The following is an 18,522-nucleotide window of genomic DNA, read 5'->3' on the forward strand; positions in this document are numbered from 1 at the left end:
CAGAGGTTACATTCATGGTATGAGTAATAAGATGGTAATGGTTTCTGTGTAGTAACTTTAATTTAATTAAAGAATGCATTGAGAGTCATTGATCATTAGTCTCCAGAATTATCCATGAGCTTAGAGGAAGGACTATTAAACACTTGGAGGGGTGCGTAATGTGCTGCTCATGGTACTCTTGTTTCCAAATGGCATCATGAGTCTTTATTTCCCCATGCTTTGGTTTGCTGAACATCCCAAGAATGGTACCTTTGATATACTACAGTGTGTATATTTTGTAAAAACGTTTGATGATTTGCTTTGAAATTTAAAGAGAGCGATATACATATGTCCATTTTATTTAGTTTTTTACTAGATATTGATATTAAAAACATTTTGTTTGCTTTTCTACTGGATACTGATAATATAAAGACATGCATATGTGAATTTTGTTTGCGTTTTTTTTTTTACTGGATACTGATTATAAAATAATCATGTTTTCTTTGAGATGTGCAGAGGCACAGTATGTTTTTGGAAACTATTTTAGCAGATACTGTATGACTGTCTGATTCATTATTTGGAAAAATACCCTGCAATCCATTTTGCAAATATAGAGATAAATAAGACAGTTTTAACACATTAACCCCTAGCGACGATTTAATGGGGCAGGAGGTAGTAGGTTACTGCCGAGCTCTGTAGTGTCATGGTCATGCATAATACACTAAATTGGGTGGTAATATAGAAAGGTAGACAGATGTAGCTCAACAATGATAACAAATAATCTGGAATATCTAGTTGCACTACAAATTACAGATTAAAAAACCTCATTTTTTGGACCCGACTTTTTCTACTGAAAATTCACCCATGGTCGGAATCCGATTTTGTGTCCAAATTTTGGAATTTTTGGTCTCACATCTAAGGCAAACCGGTATGAACTGCAAACAGACAGATGAGCCTTTGCAAAAAGTAGGACAAGATGGGCATTTGGAATAAAGAGTGGTCTCCATACAAAAATAATGGCTCTGTTTAACAAAAAAAAAAAAAACTCCAACTTTTACCCTTTTGCTCATGCACGAGTCAAATAGCCAATGAAGAATGATGTTTCTAACACAACTAGGCAGTATGTTATTGAAAGATCACTGGGGATATGGTGTTTTGGATCTATTCAGAAATAGCTTTCAAAATGTGTTTCCTACTCGATTTTCAGGCAAAAATGACAAAGACCTCCAGGGGTTAATGTGTTAAACAGTGCATTATGATGACGTCACCAAATTTGAATATTCCTGGCATATTTAATCACTAGTGCATCGACATTGCACATAAATTGCAAATTTAGCAATTCCTTGACGATTTGTAAAAAAAAAATCCTTGTTAACACATTAACCCCTAGCGATGACTTAACAGGGCAGGAGGTAGTAGCCTACTGTCGAGCTCTGTAGCATCATGGTCATGCATGATACATTAAAGATGGTGGTAATATAGAAAGGTAGGCAGATGTAGCTCTACAATGATACCAAATAATCTGGAATATCTAGTTGCACCACAAAATACAGATTAAAAAACCTCATTTTTGGGACCCGACTTTTTTCTACTGAAAATTCACCCGTGGTCGGAATCTAATTTTGTGTTCGGGTTTTATACTTTTTGGTCTCAGATCTGAGACAAACCGGTATGAACTGCAAACAGACAGATGAGCCTTTGCAAAAAGTAGGATAAGATGGGCATTTGGAATAAGAGTGGTCTCAATTCAAAAATAATGGCTCCGTTTAGCAAAACAAACAAAAAAAACCAAAAAAAAGAACTCCAACTTTTACCCTTCTGCTCATGCACAAGTCAAATAGCCAATGAAGAACGATGTTTCTAACACAACTAGGCAGTATGTTATTGAAAGATCATCGGGGATTTGGTGTTTTTGGATCTATTCAGAAATAGCTTTCAAAATGTGTTTCCTACTTGATTTTTCAGGCAAAAATGACAAAAACCTCCAGGGGTTAATGTGTTAAATATAGTCCATAATTTTATGCTACACCTAGTCCAGGTCTTAAATATGATCAGAGCAAGGTGAGGCCACCAAGGTTAGCTTAACATTGTTTATGTGGCATTGTTCAAAGCTTTTATTGCCTTGTGCATGTTGATCAGTGCATATTCAACAGGTTTTGGCTTTGCATTTGTTTTTGCAATTTATACTGGACTTATTTCTCATCTATTATTTGCAGAGATTTTGCAGTCCTTGCTTTTTGAGCTCACAGAAGTCACGTTTTGCCTGCAATTACATGTAAGTGTTACTGAATCCTTTACTTACTGGTGACAAAACATAAAACAGTTGCTGTTATTTGCTTTCAACTAAAATTTCAGTTGAAAAGAAGTAACCAAATATTTAGCTACATCCAGATATATTCAGCCTCACCAGTTTGAGGGAATGAAAGTTTTCATGATAGCTTATCCGTTGTTTTCTTTAAATATATTACCCAATCATAATACCTTAGGAGAACTGCCGCTACCTACTTGAAGTGAGCATAGACAAGTCACAGCAACTGCAAATGACTCTTTCTCCCTGTGAAATCAAGAACTCAGAATATGACCTTCCAAGCACATTTTTTTGTTACTTAAGTGAGATATACTCTCTGCATACTCAGACATCTCAAAGAGTCACTTCATGAGGATTTCATTTCACAAGATAAGAGCAGTTTCAGTCAGCCTCATGTTCGAATGCAATGTTTCAATCACAGACATCACAGAAGCTGTTGGCTGGCATGCAGAGTAAAGTTTCTTCAGTTTTTATCTCCAGGATTTAGCTTTGTAGAGACAAAACCAGAATTTAATGGGTCCTGTGCCTGCAGTCAAAATGACCACCAGACCTAATTAAACTAACACAGCCTCTTAGCTTTGCTGGATTGGCCAGCATAGTTGTCATAACATGTCATGTCACATGAAAACCACGATTTTGTACTCCAAAGCCCCTGACACATTTCTTTTTAGAAAAACGTGATTTTCAGGAAACTTAATCCCAAATTTATTTCAGCAACAAAAACCGTTTATTTCTTGACCACCATGATATGTGCCTGTAATCTGCAGTCTAGTATATATGGACAGTAAACAGTCCTGCTCAAAGCTCAACAAAACCTATCCTTTGGGCATTCAGCTAATATAGAGGTGGTACTTGTGGTTGTTTAGAGATAAACAACCATCATACAGATGTTACTTAATTGGCATAAAGTAGCTAGGATAATGTGTTGTGTAAAATTCTGCTATGGGAGGGTCCATTTAGCTAATTTATAAAGGTCACATACACAAAGCAGAACACCAATTCATCTGAAGTTTATCTTCAGACAGTTCACTGCATTGAATGAGAATGTTGTGACCAATTTTAATAAAGTTTGTGATCATTGGAAAAATTTCTTTGTAGCTATGTAGTCTGATTTTCATTCCATATATCTTATAAAATCTACTTTCTATAGAGCCAAACATGCATATCTCATGTATATCATGCATATGTCATGTATATCTCATGCATATCTCATGTATATCTCATGCATATCTCATATATATCTACATGGGTTGGAAGATGTAAGGGGGTTGTTTACACTGTTTTGTAAAGGTATGATATCATGGGATGGGGGTCAAAGATATGATTACCTGGATCAGTAGATATAAGGGGGTTGTTTACACAGTTTTGTAATGGTATGATATCATGGGATCGGGGCATCGTTAGCAGAATTTGGTTATAGTTTGCATTAAAATGAAGGATAAAATCAGATATAATATTTTCATCAGTACTTCAAAAATAATTAAAATAAAAATGGAGAGCGTAAAGTGGATGCTTATTTATAAAAATCCCTATCAGTTATCTTAAATTTTGTAATATATTGTTAATGCTTTTGTGATTAGCCGAGAACATATCTTACAATGCTAGCACAGCAGAGGACAAAGATACTGTGAAGGTAGTTATGAATTAAGCTAAATAATCAAAACTTTTTGCAAATTTTCAAACATTTATCACGCTGTCAAACAATAATATTTTAGCATTAGTTTGGTCCATTAAAGAATCTTAAGATTTCATTGGTTTTAATAAATTTAAACAATAGTATCTTTTGTCAACATAGAGTTTATATAATCCTGCCACCCAGGGTTATGTGTGAATGGCCATGTTGCATGAAAGTGATTTTATGAGTATATCCATATATCTATGCATAAGCTTTGTTCTTAGACTGTTTTTATTCGTCATTTTCTTTCTTTTGATTCTTTCATTTCTAAATGAAGGTTAAAAAATACAGTGTATATACGATGTAGGAACAGTTGGCATCACTCAGTTTCCCCAGTTGAACATCCAGGTTGATGTAGTTTGATTTGTGTCATTGTTGCTCACTTCTAATTTCACATTCTCAAAGTAGCTTTTGCTAAAATATTTATATCTTAGCTGTCTGGATTTAAGTGTGATTTCAATACATCACAGGTAATTTTCCGACATATTTGTTGACAGATCCTTTAGTGTCATAGTGCAGGTATACCCAGAATGATTGCCATCTTTGGAGTAAGCATGTCTGGTGTCTTGACAGTTATGCTTCGGGGGACAGTCATTGCATAACCTCACTTGGCTGTTCATTAGATGATGCTGCCATCTGAGAAAACCTGTCCCAGCCAGATATTGGACAGAATTTGATTTGGTTTTGCTTGCAGCACTAACATAAACAGGGTCACCATGACCTTATTTAGTAATTATAGATAAAGGCATGTAGTTGGTTTAATTTTTTTAGTGGGGCCTCGTTTGTTGTAGATTTTATTTGTTTCCCTTACATAGCAATAAGTACCCAATGTAAGGCACAATATCTTTTTATTTTTCTCTCCTTATGTCCTTCTTAGATTTAATACAACCAGGATATTTCAGCGATATATTTTGTATATCATAAATGAAAATGAGAATAATTGCCTTAAGCACATGTGCTTTAATGATCCATCTTTTAAGATTCGAAAATATACATCATTCCATTAAACCCACCATTTTGTGGCAAATACCTAGGTCAAACATAGAGCTTAAACTGGTCAATGTTTTGGTCAGGATTCTGGTAACTCCATACAGTATGACACTTCATAATTGCCAATATAACAACACTGCGTATACTGTTGTTATTACTCATATGCTTAATTCATGTTCAAAAACTTAAAGAATGAGAGATTTATTTTGGTCACATATTGCCCATAATGTTGATATTGTACTTGGTGCATATCTTCATAATATATCTGACGAAGAATTTGTTCAGCACTTACTAGGGAGGGAATTCACATACACCTGTGGACTGAATGACCCCAAAGTGTACATAAATTTTGTGATGTCAGCTGATATATTTTCTGCAGGAAGCCTACATGAATTTTGTAACTAATAGGAATGTTTGCTTGCTTCCGCTGTTATTTGGCTAACTTACTAAACAATGATAAATAACTGAATTAACTCAAAATTATCCTGTTAGGTTACCTTACAGATAACTTGACTTCACAGCTTTGATTATGCAGCTAAATAACTGCTCATAAATTTTGTTGTAATATCTCTGGTAGTTCCCAGAATTGATAATTATATTGGGTACTTCATATATTATGTTGAGTCAGAGAATATAAGAATGATCCATTTTATTGGTAGAAAACGCTATCAGAATTCCACACACAAAATGTGTTCCTATTTATGTATGTTTGAATATGTAATTTCTGTATGATTATATGATTATATGTATGAGTTTGTGATTTATATATGTAATTGTGCATCTTGACTGTTATTCTCCTGTCTGTACCAATTATCTATATTATTAATCTCCGTAAGGGGGAATGAATGAATGAATCAATGAATGAATGAATGAGTGAGTGAGTGAGTGAGCAAGCAAGCGAGTGAGTGGATGTGTGAATGAGTGAGTGAATGAATGAGCGAGTGAGTGAGTGAATGAATGTGTGAGTGAGAGTGAATGAGCAAGTGAGTGAATGAGTGAAAGGCACAATATCTGTTTATTTTTCTTTCCATATGTCCATCTTCAGATTTAATATAACCAGGATATTTCAGCAATCATATTGTATATTTTGATAAAATTTAATATTTTAGTGTGTATTTGAGTTTATTCTTTTAAGGTTTTCAACCTTTGCCTCCACTTTTGACTAGACTAAGTCATGACCGTGGAACATTCTCTTGTCAGTGTTGCTTGCCTAGTTTTGCTCAACGAGGATAAGAAATTTCCTATCCAGAATTTAGTACATAAACTTGCAAATAAATAGAAAGACATGGATACCTATTGATTGTCTTTGCTGATGGTCACAAATCTTTGCAGAGTTTTTCCCTGTGGTTGTATAATCAGTCTCTTCCTTGTTGCAAAAAAGGCTTAGCACACCTGTAAACATGTCACACCTTTTATAGTTCTTCCCCATTTTAACATGATAGTTGGGTTCTTAGCTACTGATTGTGTTATCTACTGAACTGAGGTATAGAACAGATAATCACAAAAGTTTATCAATGGATGTGTATGTGTTTTGGGGAGGAGGGACCTGCATGTCAGACATATGGTAATAATTTTAGCTTATGTAAATTAATTATATTTTGTTCACATTATGGTATTTGTGCATTTAATTTTGTAAAATCATTAATGTTTTAAAGGAAATGAAATATAACACTTAATTTGTTGTTGTTTTCTTTCAACCCATATTGTCATACATTTGACAGACCAAATAAAGTACAATTGTTTAATTTAGGTCAGGGGTCCATAGTGGTAATGCATTAAATCTGGAATCACATTATAATGAAAGGTGCTATAATGGGGGATAACTGTAGTTCCCTAAAGCTACTGTTAGATGAAAAATAATTTCAGCAAAGTCAAAACAAATGTCACCTACTTCTCTTGGGTCCAGGTCATCCCTCTTTACAAAAATTATTATGTATAATGGTAAATTTTCCTAAGAAGACTTTTTGCCCCCCATAAATCATTTATTGCTGGAAATGGTTAAAATATTTGAACTTTAAAAAGCCTGCTCATTTATTGATTTTTGCTTCAGTTGTGATAGTGAAAATTATTCACTTTTATTTTTGTAAGAAATAGGTTACTAGTTTCTTTGCAGTTTAAGTTCCTTATATACCTGTATTTCCATTTCCTTTTATATTTTGATATTTTATTTTAGTGCCAAAGTTGAAAGTGCAGCTACACCAGAATATCATACTTAGCACTTAAAAAAATCAGCTTGTTGCATTTTTTTAGAACAAGTTTCATTAGAATGAAATGATGATTTTTGTTATGCAAGCTATCTATCCAGAATCTGCTGAACCCATACCTATTCACTTTGTCATTATAAGCAGATGTCCAAAAAATTGAAATAAATAAACATTTTTGGTTTATGTTGAATGCAGGTAACATTTATCACTTGTCAAAAGCTCTCCAGGAAAATAAAGAGAATAAAGATTTATAATTTTCATAGGGAATAAAGTAGGATCCTAAAACATGTGATGGTCTTATTGAAGTGATACCTGACAACAGACAAACCCAAATATCGAGCATGAATTTACCACCAACATTTTAAGAATTTTGTGTCTTTTATATTGTAGGAAAATGTAAAAGCTTTTTTTTTCTTTTTTATTGTTAGTTATATTTTTCATATCCGAGTTTTCTGTTTCAGAATGCCAGTTTTCTTGACATATGTTGGGAGTTGCCAGTAAGTAAATCTATTTTCTCTTCAGAGTTTAATGTATCCTCACACACTGCAGTTACACAAACATACACCTATTTCCCTTATTTATACATCTTTATACACATATACTACCCTCCCTTATACACCTGCATACACGTGTGGCCCTCCTTTGTAATCTACATACACATATGGCCCTCCCTTGTAATCTACATACACATATGGCTTCCTTTGTAATCTACATATATGGCCCTCCTTTGTAATCTACACGCACATAAGGCCTTCCTTTTGTATACTACATACACATATGGCCTTCCTTTGTAATCTACGTACACACAAGGCCCTCCTTTGTACACCTATATAACCTATGGCCCTACTTTGTATACCTGGATACATATATATGACCCTCCTTTGTACACCTATATAACCTATGGCCCTCCTTTGTATACCTGGATAAATATATGACCCTCCTTTATGCAACTACATAGACCTGTGACCCTCCTTTGTACACCTACATACTTATATGACCCTCCTTTGTACATCTGGGGGATTTAACAAAATACCATTCAAGCGTATAGTAATAACACCCTACTAGGGGTCCAGAACTGCTGTGTTATGTACTGAGTTACATACAGGACTACGGTATATTAAGATTGATTTAAAATGTGGTCATTGCATATAATTGTATGTATTGTGAGCATGTCGTTAAATAAGAATGTAATAGTAATAATTTTAGTTTTGGTAAATTAAAAATATTTTTTCATTAAAAATATTTTTTCTTTGTATTGTATTTGTTAGCTTCTTGTCATTTTCTTTCAGCCCATATTGTCATACATTTGACAGACCAGTTCATATATAATAGTTTAATTTTGTACATGGATTTGATAGCTGTGCCATGTTATATCCAGAATCACATTACAATGACAGGCATTACAATGACAGGCATTATATTGACAGGCATTACAATGACAGGCATTATAATGACAGGCATTACAATGACAGGCATTATAATGACAGGCATTACAATGACAGGCATTATAATGACAGAGAGCTGTATATGCAATTTTTAAAAATGCTTATGACTCAACTCGTATATTGGTTTAAATAAACATTCAAGACTTTATAAAATCTAAATACTTTGTAACGTACCATATATACTCAGTTATAAGTTGACTCAATTATAAGTCTACCACCCTTAATAGGGCTACAGTAGCCACGTTCTCTTTGACCTACCATAAATCATGGTGTAATTTGCAAATCAGATCCATCTGAAGGGGTGACATTTAGTTGGTAAGTTAGAGTTGCATTTTGAAAACATGGTAAAGTCAGAGTTGCATTTTGAAAACATAAACAAATCTAACAAGATAGATAGATAGATAGATATAGGAAAAATAAAGACAAAACCAGTGTAAAATACAATTATATTTTTGAATTGAATATGTCACAGATACATTGACAGCTTAAATTTGTCATAATTAAATCCTTAACTCCATAATGCTTGACATTTTAAAATCATTTATTTGACAAATCTTTGAATTCAATTCTAGATAACATACCATTATACAAATAATAGTTCACAATGATCTAATTCACAATATCCCATAATAAATTAATTCCACACTCATCTTATGAATAAACAATGAATGTGAAGTCCATATTGTTGTAATTCAGACTGTCCTGTAAATGTCACTATCTAATGTCAACTTGTACAAAGCCCAAGAATTCATCCCTATTGTCTGATAAAGTTCTGAAATCATCCATCATCATCTAGTCATCAGAAGTTTCATCTAATTCAGTTTTATCAGTCTTATTGTCATATAAGGGTGCTTACACAGTGACTAAGCTTGGGCTCTATAAGTAATATTTTGATCATACAGTCTTTGAAATCTGTTAAAGGCTGCAACTTTATACATTTTACACATGTCAATTGTGCAGCAAGGTCACAAGGAGTTCATATAACCACCCTCTGTTACTTCGCAAAACAAGGAGGATGCAGCCTTTACATGCTAAGGGATTAAGATCAAACATGCACAGGAAGTTGTATAACTCTACATGGTGCTGAACAAGTACGTGTATTAAATTCATGGCTTGATCATAAGGATTGTCAGCTTCAATATAAAGTGAGTGCTTCCTTTATATGTCAAAAGCTTATTGGACCACGTGCAGTGGCAGAAAACTTGGGGAAAATATCACATGGGAATTAAATTTAAGTTTTTGGTAAAGGAAAATACTTATTAAATCAAAACTTTTATTGCATCAAACACATTGTTTATACAGCAAAATACAAATGCATGAAGAAGAAATTGACTTACTAGTAGTAATCATGGTAAACAACATTGACAGACACTTCACTTTGCAATGGGTAGTATTTAATTTAGCCATAATATTATTCAAATCCATATAACTAGGTACAAGTATTGTATAATGAATATCGTCATGAAGCATATAAACACAGTACATACCATATTTTAATTTTAGCATGAGAACAGTGCATGAGAACATGAAAATATTTGAATTGACAGTATTTTTGTGTATTGCAAACTTCTAGAGTTTCCAAAATTACCCCTAGATGTCAACTTACAAGCAAATACATATAGTATATGGATCTCATGAAAAATAGAAATATAGGCATTCAGAGATATTGTTTCCCATATTATATCTGTGAAGAACCTGACTTTAATGCACAGTATGCAAAACAACAGCACCCTAAACCTGCCAATGCATAGTGTTATAACAAAACACAGTCCAAATACTGTAAACCACAAAGTACTTGTACATTGCTTCACTCTTGCCATAATAAGAAATATTTTTAACTGAAACTTAATTTTGTTTAATAATAGTTCAGAGGCACATCTTGGCAGCTAATGTTATATGGGATTCCATGGGCACATAAAAAGAGGAATAAAATAAATAGAATGCCACTGACCATTTTATATCCTCCTAACTTATTAGGCTATATTTTGCTAACAAAACTATGTTGTGAACTTAGGTCCAGAATCCAGAATACATTTTTTTATATTTACTATTTACAGATTTTTAACATCTTTGCTTTTGTCTTTTGTCTTGTAGTACTTCATGTTTTTGTTAATTTGGAAGGGTCTGTTGTTTTACAGCGTTTTTTTAGCACTTCTCTGTATTTGCATTTATAGAGCCTTACTATATATCAGTGCCATTAGTGCGTGATTGTGCTGACATGCTGTCAGACATGTAGGAATACATGTGTGCAGCAATTTGATGGGATAAAGTTTAAGAACATTCAAAACATTTTTGACCAGTTAAACATTTGAAGTCTAGATCTACACATTACACACATGTTGAAACTAAAACCAGGACTTTAAGTTTTGCAGAGCATTATCCAGCCCTCTTTATGAGTAGAGTTCGTTTGAACTGCTATTCGTATTGAGCCTAATCAGTTTAGATGTGTTCATTAATTCTTTTAAATCATTTGTACAGAGTAGTTTTGTTAATTAATCATTACACATAACACAGTGTCGTTGTAATAAACATAAGTCATCATATTTAAATTTTTTTGCAGGTTTATAAAAAATATGAGCTTGTTCCATGCAGTGATCTGGGCATAAACATACAGTAAGTACAGTTAATGGTTGTAATGCTGAGCAATGATATTTAAATGCAGTTTGGCTCATGCATTCATTCCCTGGTCAGTGTCATAATAGTGCCTTTGAAAATATGGATTTTTAAAAATCCTATTCCACTTAATAAAGTTGTTGTTGTAGGGTTTAACACCATTTTTCAGCACATGATAGGCTATACATGGCGGCCAGTATTAATGGTGGAGGAAGAACCTGGGAAAACCCCGGAAAGAACCACCGACCCACGAGAAGCTACTGGCAAGCATTCTCACGTACCCACATTGGCCGATAACGAGACTCCTTAATAAAGTTGTATTTGATTAGTAACATCCATAAAACGTAGGACTGACAAAAGTCATCCTGGGGTAATAGTGGTTGTAGTATTGTTAAATTTAGAACAAAATTAATTTTCAAAATAATAAACCTCATATTGTATGTTAACAAATCAGTGAGAAATAAAATTGAATTTTATCAAGGTTCAGCTTGTAAAAGGGTTAACATAAGTCAAGGAATTTTCGTATATTCACTTGAAAGTCAAGTCCAACAGAAAGCAATATAGACCCTGATCTGTCATTGCATGGTGCACTTGATTACTCCTAACACACTGCATGGTGCACTTGATTACTCCTAACACACTGCATGGTGCACTTGATTACTCCTAACACACTGCATAGAAGCAGATCCTACAACACACTGTGTGACAACAGATCTGGGTATGTGCAGTTTGGAGTTTAATTCAACTTGTAAACAGAAATATACAGTATTGATTTTGATTGTTGCAAGGATGATTTGAAGCATTATACATGCCACTTTAAGTAGTGGGCCCAAATAAACCCCATGCCTAGTGTCACAGACAAGTAGTTCATTTTCATTGACCAGTGAAATTAGCTATCACTTGTTGATATATAATTATGGAAGTCAAGTCCAACAGCAAACAATATAGACAATGATCTGTCATTGCATGATGTACTTGATTTCTCTTAACAAACTGCATAGATGCCAATTCAGCAGTACATTGTGTGACAATAGATCTGGGTATGTACAGCTTGCAGTTGAACTTGACTTGTTGTTGTTGTTGTTGTTGTTTTAGGGTTTAATGCCATTTTTCAGCACAAGACAGGCTATACATGGCGGCCAGTATTAATGGTGGAGGAAGAACCCGGGAAAGCCCCGGAAAGAACCACCGACCCACGAGAAGCTACCGGCAAGCTTTCTCACATATCCACATTGGCCGAGCCCGAGACTCAAACCTACGCAGACAGCGGTGAGATGGCAGTGATCCGTGACGGAGAGCGCTTTAGACCACTTGGCCACTCAGGGCCCCCGAACTTGACTTGTGAGTAGACAGTGGACCCCTCTTATATGGCCACCCTATCTGCACCATTAAAGTTGCCTTTCCAGAGGGGGACTCAATTTTTTGTGAGAAGTATATGTAATGTATGTAGTAAGAAAGCTACGTACTTAAAAGCATTTAATATCTTTGTTTAATATCTTCGTTTAAAAGTAACATTAATCATTAAAAGGTTCTTTTTCTTATAATAATAGACTTTTTTCAACTGAATATACAATTTGTATAGTTCATATTCTTGGCGTTAGCATGATATGCGAGCAGGTATTGTTATCATGCACATTGCAAAACCATTCAAAACAACATCATTTAAATCTTGGTACATAAATTATTCTCGTTCCATTTTCCCACTGCTGCTGAGTAAAATCCTTATTGGTTACAACGTTGTTAATTCAAGTTTTTCCAACATTAAAATTGTTTTATTCAAGTCTTTTCAACATTAAAATTGTTTTATTTGAGTCTTTTCTACATAAAATTGTTATGCAAGAACCCCCTCCCAACCTCATCAGGTGTCGTCGAGTAGAATAACTGACTTTCTTCTAAAATAATGTCTCCTTTTACATGATGACATGTTAATGTTTGGTAATGATTTATTCGGATGTTGCTAACTGTATGTGATTTAATTATGCAGTCAAAACTTTTGTCGAGTGGATGAAATGCCTTCTTTGTAAAGGATGTAATAAATGTGTTGTCACTTGATTTTTCTGTCTTTGTCTGGTACCCTGATATGTCCAAGGTTAATTTCTGTGTGTGTGTTTGTGTGCGTATGTGTGTGTGCGTGTGTGTGTTAATGCAAAAAATATTTTTTTAGCCTGTGCTGACCCTGTTATGATCTTGACAATTACGTCTGGTTGTAATCATCAAAAAAAAGAACTCGACAAATGTGTGAATCCCAAAACTCTATCCTAACATTGTTGAGGCCATTTCTTGTAAGTGTCGGCTTTTATAGACAATGATAGAATATTAATTTTAGTGTTACATGTAATTTTGTCAACACTTCTTTCATTAATGTAAACTTGACATTGGGAGACATGTATCGACAATAGAGATAATCTGATTACTTGCCATACATCACGATATGAATTAATTATCTGTTCTGGAAACATTTGAGAGAAACAAGTGGCTGCTTGTGAGGGGAACATTTTTCTTTTTTGTACTAATATGCTGGCCGCTAGTTGCATTAGAGGGGTGGCTATTGTTGAGGGGTACTTTTGAATACAAACTCGTTTGTACCAAGGGATTCTGGCCGTAAGCAAGTGGCCACTGGTCAGGGGGTCCATTTAAGAGGGGGACTACTGTATACAATATTCAGATGCAGATATGCCAGCACATTGTTTGACAGCAGATCACGTTATACAACAGATCTGGGTATGTGCATTTTAAAGTTGAACTTGAGTTGTAAGTGAGTATATATGGTATTCAGGTTTTGATTGTTGCGAGGATAATTTGAAGGATTAAATATGCCACGTTAAGTAGGGGGCCTTAATAAACTCCTAGCCTGGTATCACAGACAAGTTGTTCATTTTCATTGACAAGTGAAATTTGTTATCACTTGCTGAGATATTAAGTATTAAAGTTAAAATGTGAATTTATTTGTAATTTCATTAAAAAAATGTGTCCTTGGCCAGTAGCAGATTTTATTTCTCCATCCCAGGGCGGTGCAGTTGAAGACATTGCAATAAACACTTTTGATTCATTTTAAATTAGTTCGGTTTCTATGTTTGCAGGACATGTGATGGCTACCCTGTCGTGGTATCTGTGGAACCTAACAGTGTATCAGCAGAAGATGTGAGTAATCATTAAAAATCATGTCTACTGTTTAATTTTGTGATTATCTTTGTAACCAGCAGAATTATCTACATGTAGATGCAGTAATGTCTTCATTAAGAGGGATTGAACCTCAGGGTCAAATCTGGACATGTTTTTATATGAACTACCAGGCATGATAACCCGGTCAGTTTATGTTCATTATGTTCCTTAGGAGTCTAGTAACTCATAATAACTTGAAATTGCATTTCTTTGTATATGAAAGCTGATATAGTCAACTCCATCTTAGATAAACAGCCAGACCTACTAGCAGTAGTGGCGTGTAGCCATTAAGTTCAACAAGACTAGTGCCATGAAACACTAATGAGCTCAAATTTTTGACATTTTGGAAACTGTAACCTCTTTTAGAACGAATTTTCAGTTTCACAAAAAGCTTAACTGGAGAAATGTTTTAGTTAAAAATTACATTCCTAGTGCTTTAAATCTAATCTTATGTACATTTCCCAGACTTTTGTAATTACATTAAGTGAAAGGACTTTTGTGTCATAAAGTTTGTTGAATGGAGAGATTATACGTCTGCTGTGCATGAATTGACACCTGACAATATAAAGATTTTTCTGTGGGATATAAATATAGCAGCTGATGTGGAAATCAGAAGGTCAAAGATCACGGTCACAATGATCAGTTTCTTACAGCTTTTGGGGCAAAATCATTTATGACATGTTTATAGGTATTTGGCTAGATCCACCAGTGTACATGGAACAGTTTTTAAATGGTGGCTCCAGGCACCAAAGTTCAATGTAATGGGGTGAAGTTATAAGATTCTCCAATATTAGCAGAGGAATTGGGTTCTTGAAAGGTCAGAAGTTAAGATCACAGGGGTTGTTTACTGATGTGTTACAGTTGCTTCAGCAACATCATTGCAGGTGGGGCACATCTCTGTCTGCGTGGGTTCGAGTCACAGATTCGGACAATGTGGGTATGTGAGAAAGCCTGCCAGTAGCTTCTTGTGGGTCGGTGGTTCTTTCCGGGGGTTTTCCCGAGTTCTTCCTCCACCATTAATACTGGCCACCATGTATAGCCTATCTTGTGCTGAAAAATGGCGTTAAACCCTACAACAACAACAAATAAAAGCAGGTGCGGCAATACATATTCGTATTTTTAATTCCTCTCTGGACAAGACAGTATTGGATAGTGTCATATATTGGCTATATACATAATGGCTGCTCTCCATGATGCCAAGTTGATTTCTCACAAAAGATATTGTCTGTTTAAAACAAATTAAAATTAATACTACATCTGTAAATTTTATACTGTCAGAATTTTGTTTTCCAGGATAAAATTGTTCCAGGAGATGTTTTAGATGAAATGTGTGGAAAAACACTTAGAGGTTCTGGCAAAGGAATGGTATGTGCCATGGAATTAAAGGATTAAAAGATACTTGTAATGTATTGTTATTTTGTCAGTAATTTTTTACTGACCTTAATTAACAAGCTGACACTTACATTTTGCCAGAGTGGATTTGGACTTTATAAGACATACTGAATAATATTGAATACCGTGAGTTAATTGCAGCTCATGGTATATTGAATAATTGATCTTGCCACAGTTTGGATGAAAGTCCAATTTTTGGGTTTATGACACTAATTAGCAATGAGGATTAGCACATTAGGTTTATGACACTGCTCAGCAATGAGGATTAACACATTAGGTTTATGACACTACTCAGCAATGAGCATTAACATGGTTTTTGACACTACTCAGCAATGAAGATTAACACATTAGGTTTATGACACTACTCAGCGATGAGGATTAACACATTTGGTTTATGACACTACACAGCAATGAGGATTAACACATTAGGTTTATGACACTACTCAGCAATGAGCATTAACATATGGTTTTTGACACTACTCAGCAATGAGGATTAGCACATTAGGTTTATGACACTGCTCAGCAATGAGAAATAACACATTAGGTTTATGACACTACTCAGCAATGAGCATTAACATGGTTTTTGACACTACTCAGCAATGAAGATTAACACATTAGGTTTATGACACTACTCAGCAATGAGGATTAACACATTTGGTTTATGACACTACACAGCAATGAGGATTAACACATTAGGTTTATGACACTGCTCAGCAATGAGCATTAACATATGGTTTTTGACACTACTCAGCAATGAGGATTAACACATTAGGTTTTTGACACTACTCAGCAATAAGGATTAACACATTTGGTTTATGACACTACTCAGCAATAAGGATTAACACATTAGGTTTATGACACTACTCAGCAGTGAGGATTAACACATTAGGTTTATGACACTACTTAGCAATGAAGATTAACACGTTAGGTTTATGACACTACTTAGCAATGAGGATTAACACATTTGGTTTATGACACTACTCAGCAATAAGGATTAACACATTTGGTTTATGACACTACTCAGCAATAAGGATTAACACATTAGGTTTATGACACTACTCAGCAGTGAGGATTAACACATTAGGTTATGACACTACTCAGCAATGAGGATTAACACATTAGGTTTATGACACTAGTTCGCAATGACAATTAACACATTGAAGCTAAAGTAGAATTATCACTGTAGTTTCATTAGATAAATATTTTGAATGATATGTTTTAAAACAAGTTCATTTGTTTAATTCTTGCACCATTTTTTTGAGAAGAAAATATACGCCACTAAGGTACTGAAATTCTTTTAGGTAAAGATGTATATATATATTTCATATCTTTTGGATCCTGTTAACTAGATTTAATCAAGCATCAACCATGTTTTTTTTGCAGGTACAAAACTTATTCTCAGAGGTCAGAGGTTACCCTGTTTATATCTCTGTGATGAAAGTAAGCTTTTATGATCATTATATTTAATGTTACACTTGCATATTAGATCATCATGCATCTGCATTCCCAAAGCTCTTTGTTTGGTGTTCTGTTTATTGCAACTGTATATGAGCAATCTCCTAGAAAACACATGTCACAGATTCATTATATTCATCAAGAGAATTGGCCAGATTACCAGTCTAGACTGTAAATGATGGTGCAAGGTGTCAAGCTACATGAGTGTGATTGTTGTGACTCAATAATTTAACATGACTGTGAAAAACGTCCTAAGAGAGGAAATTTTCAACTTTGAAATATGTCAGAATAGGAAAAGAAAAATCAAAAGTGCTTCAGAAATCTAATAAATACATGAGTAATAAAATTATACATTGCTCATACAGTTTATTGTAATTATGACATATAATATACCACTCCCTTGATAACTCATGCTCTGATAACTCGTAAACCTGCTTATGACATGGGGTCAGGCATGGATCCCATTTATTAAACTAAAATATACCAGAAAATCATGATCAAAATTAGTAATGGAAACTCTGATATATCGTTCATTTTATTGTCGAAAATGATAGACAGAACCTGGAAATTTTAGTAAACATTTTGAAATATCAACTTTTTATAAGAAGTCATATAATTTGTTACATTTTCTTTCCAAATGACATTCTTAGTACACTGCAATTAACAATATTCAAGGAAATTTCAATCAATGAAAATGTCATGCCTAGTGGGGGCATTACTTTATTTTAATAACGTACTGCCCCCACTAGGCACGACATTTTACAAATACCAATTAAATAATTTGTTATCAATTGAAAATTCTGTTCTAGTTCTGTATTTTAGTTCCTTTTAAGTGTAATCATCATAAATGCAATGTGTCCTCTTGTAACTAAATGTGAAATTTCAGTCTACTGTAACATCTGTATGCGAGAGTATTTCTCTGAGACCCTAATTAAGTGGTCATTGTGTTTTGATATCAGACTGTGAAGGCATTTGTTGTATTGTTGCACTAAATAAAAAGTGAGCCTTTTCTATTATCACATTAATTACATCTTTGGAATCAAATAAAGGATGTGGAATTTTAAGAAAAGTTAAAAGGCATCCAATCCTACATATTTAAGAACCAGCAGCCCCGATTGTATGTCATTTAACTCATTTCAGTTGATCAATCAAACACTGTCATAAATGTTATTTTGTACATAATCTAATTAAACTACTTCAAATTAACCTACTCAGTCATAACTGTGATTAAAGATAGCAAGGCAACCAAGCAAAATGAGTACTTCATAAAATAAAGAACTTTGTTTCACAGATGTGGAC

The 18,522-nt window shown here is 34.2% G+C and overlaps 1 protein-coding gene across 1 annotated transcript in view; it reads left to right on the forward strand.

Annotated features, from left to right (window-relative positions):
* The window catches only part of LOC149802865 (uncharacterized), an 85,947-nt gene that overhangs the window by 25,404 nt on the left and 42,021 nt on the right, over positions 1–18,522 (forward strand). The window contains exons 7-12 of the mRNA XM_089952310.1: positions 2,196–2,254; positions 7,618–7,653; positions 11,162–11,214; positions 14,295–14,355; positions 15,670–15,741; positions 17,152–17,208. Coding sequence (XP_089808436.1) covers positions 2,196–2,254; positions 7,618–7,653; positions 11,162–11,214; positions 14,295–14,355; positions 15,670–15,741; positions 17,152–17,208 — 338 coding nt within the window. The remainder of the gene's footprint in view (positions 1–2,195; positions 2,255–7,617; positions 7,654–11,161; positions 11,215–14,294; positions 14,356–15,669; positions 15,742–17,151; positions 17,209–18,522) is intronic.

The sequence above is a fragment of the Sinohyriopsis cumingii genome, chromosome 3 (genome assembly GCF_028554795.1).
Source record: "Sinohyriopsis cumingii isolate HCF-2022 chromosome 3, ASM2855479v2, whole genome shotgun sequence".
NCBI lineage: Eukaryota > Metazoa > Mollusca > Bivalvia > Unionida > Unionidae > Sinohyriopsis > Sinohyriopsis cumingii.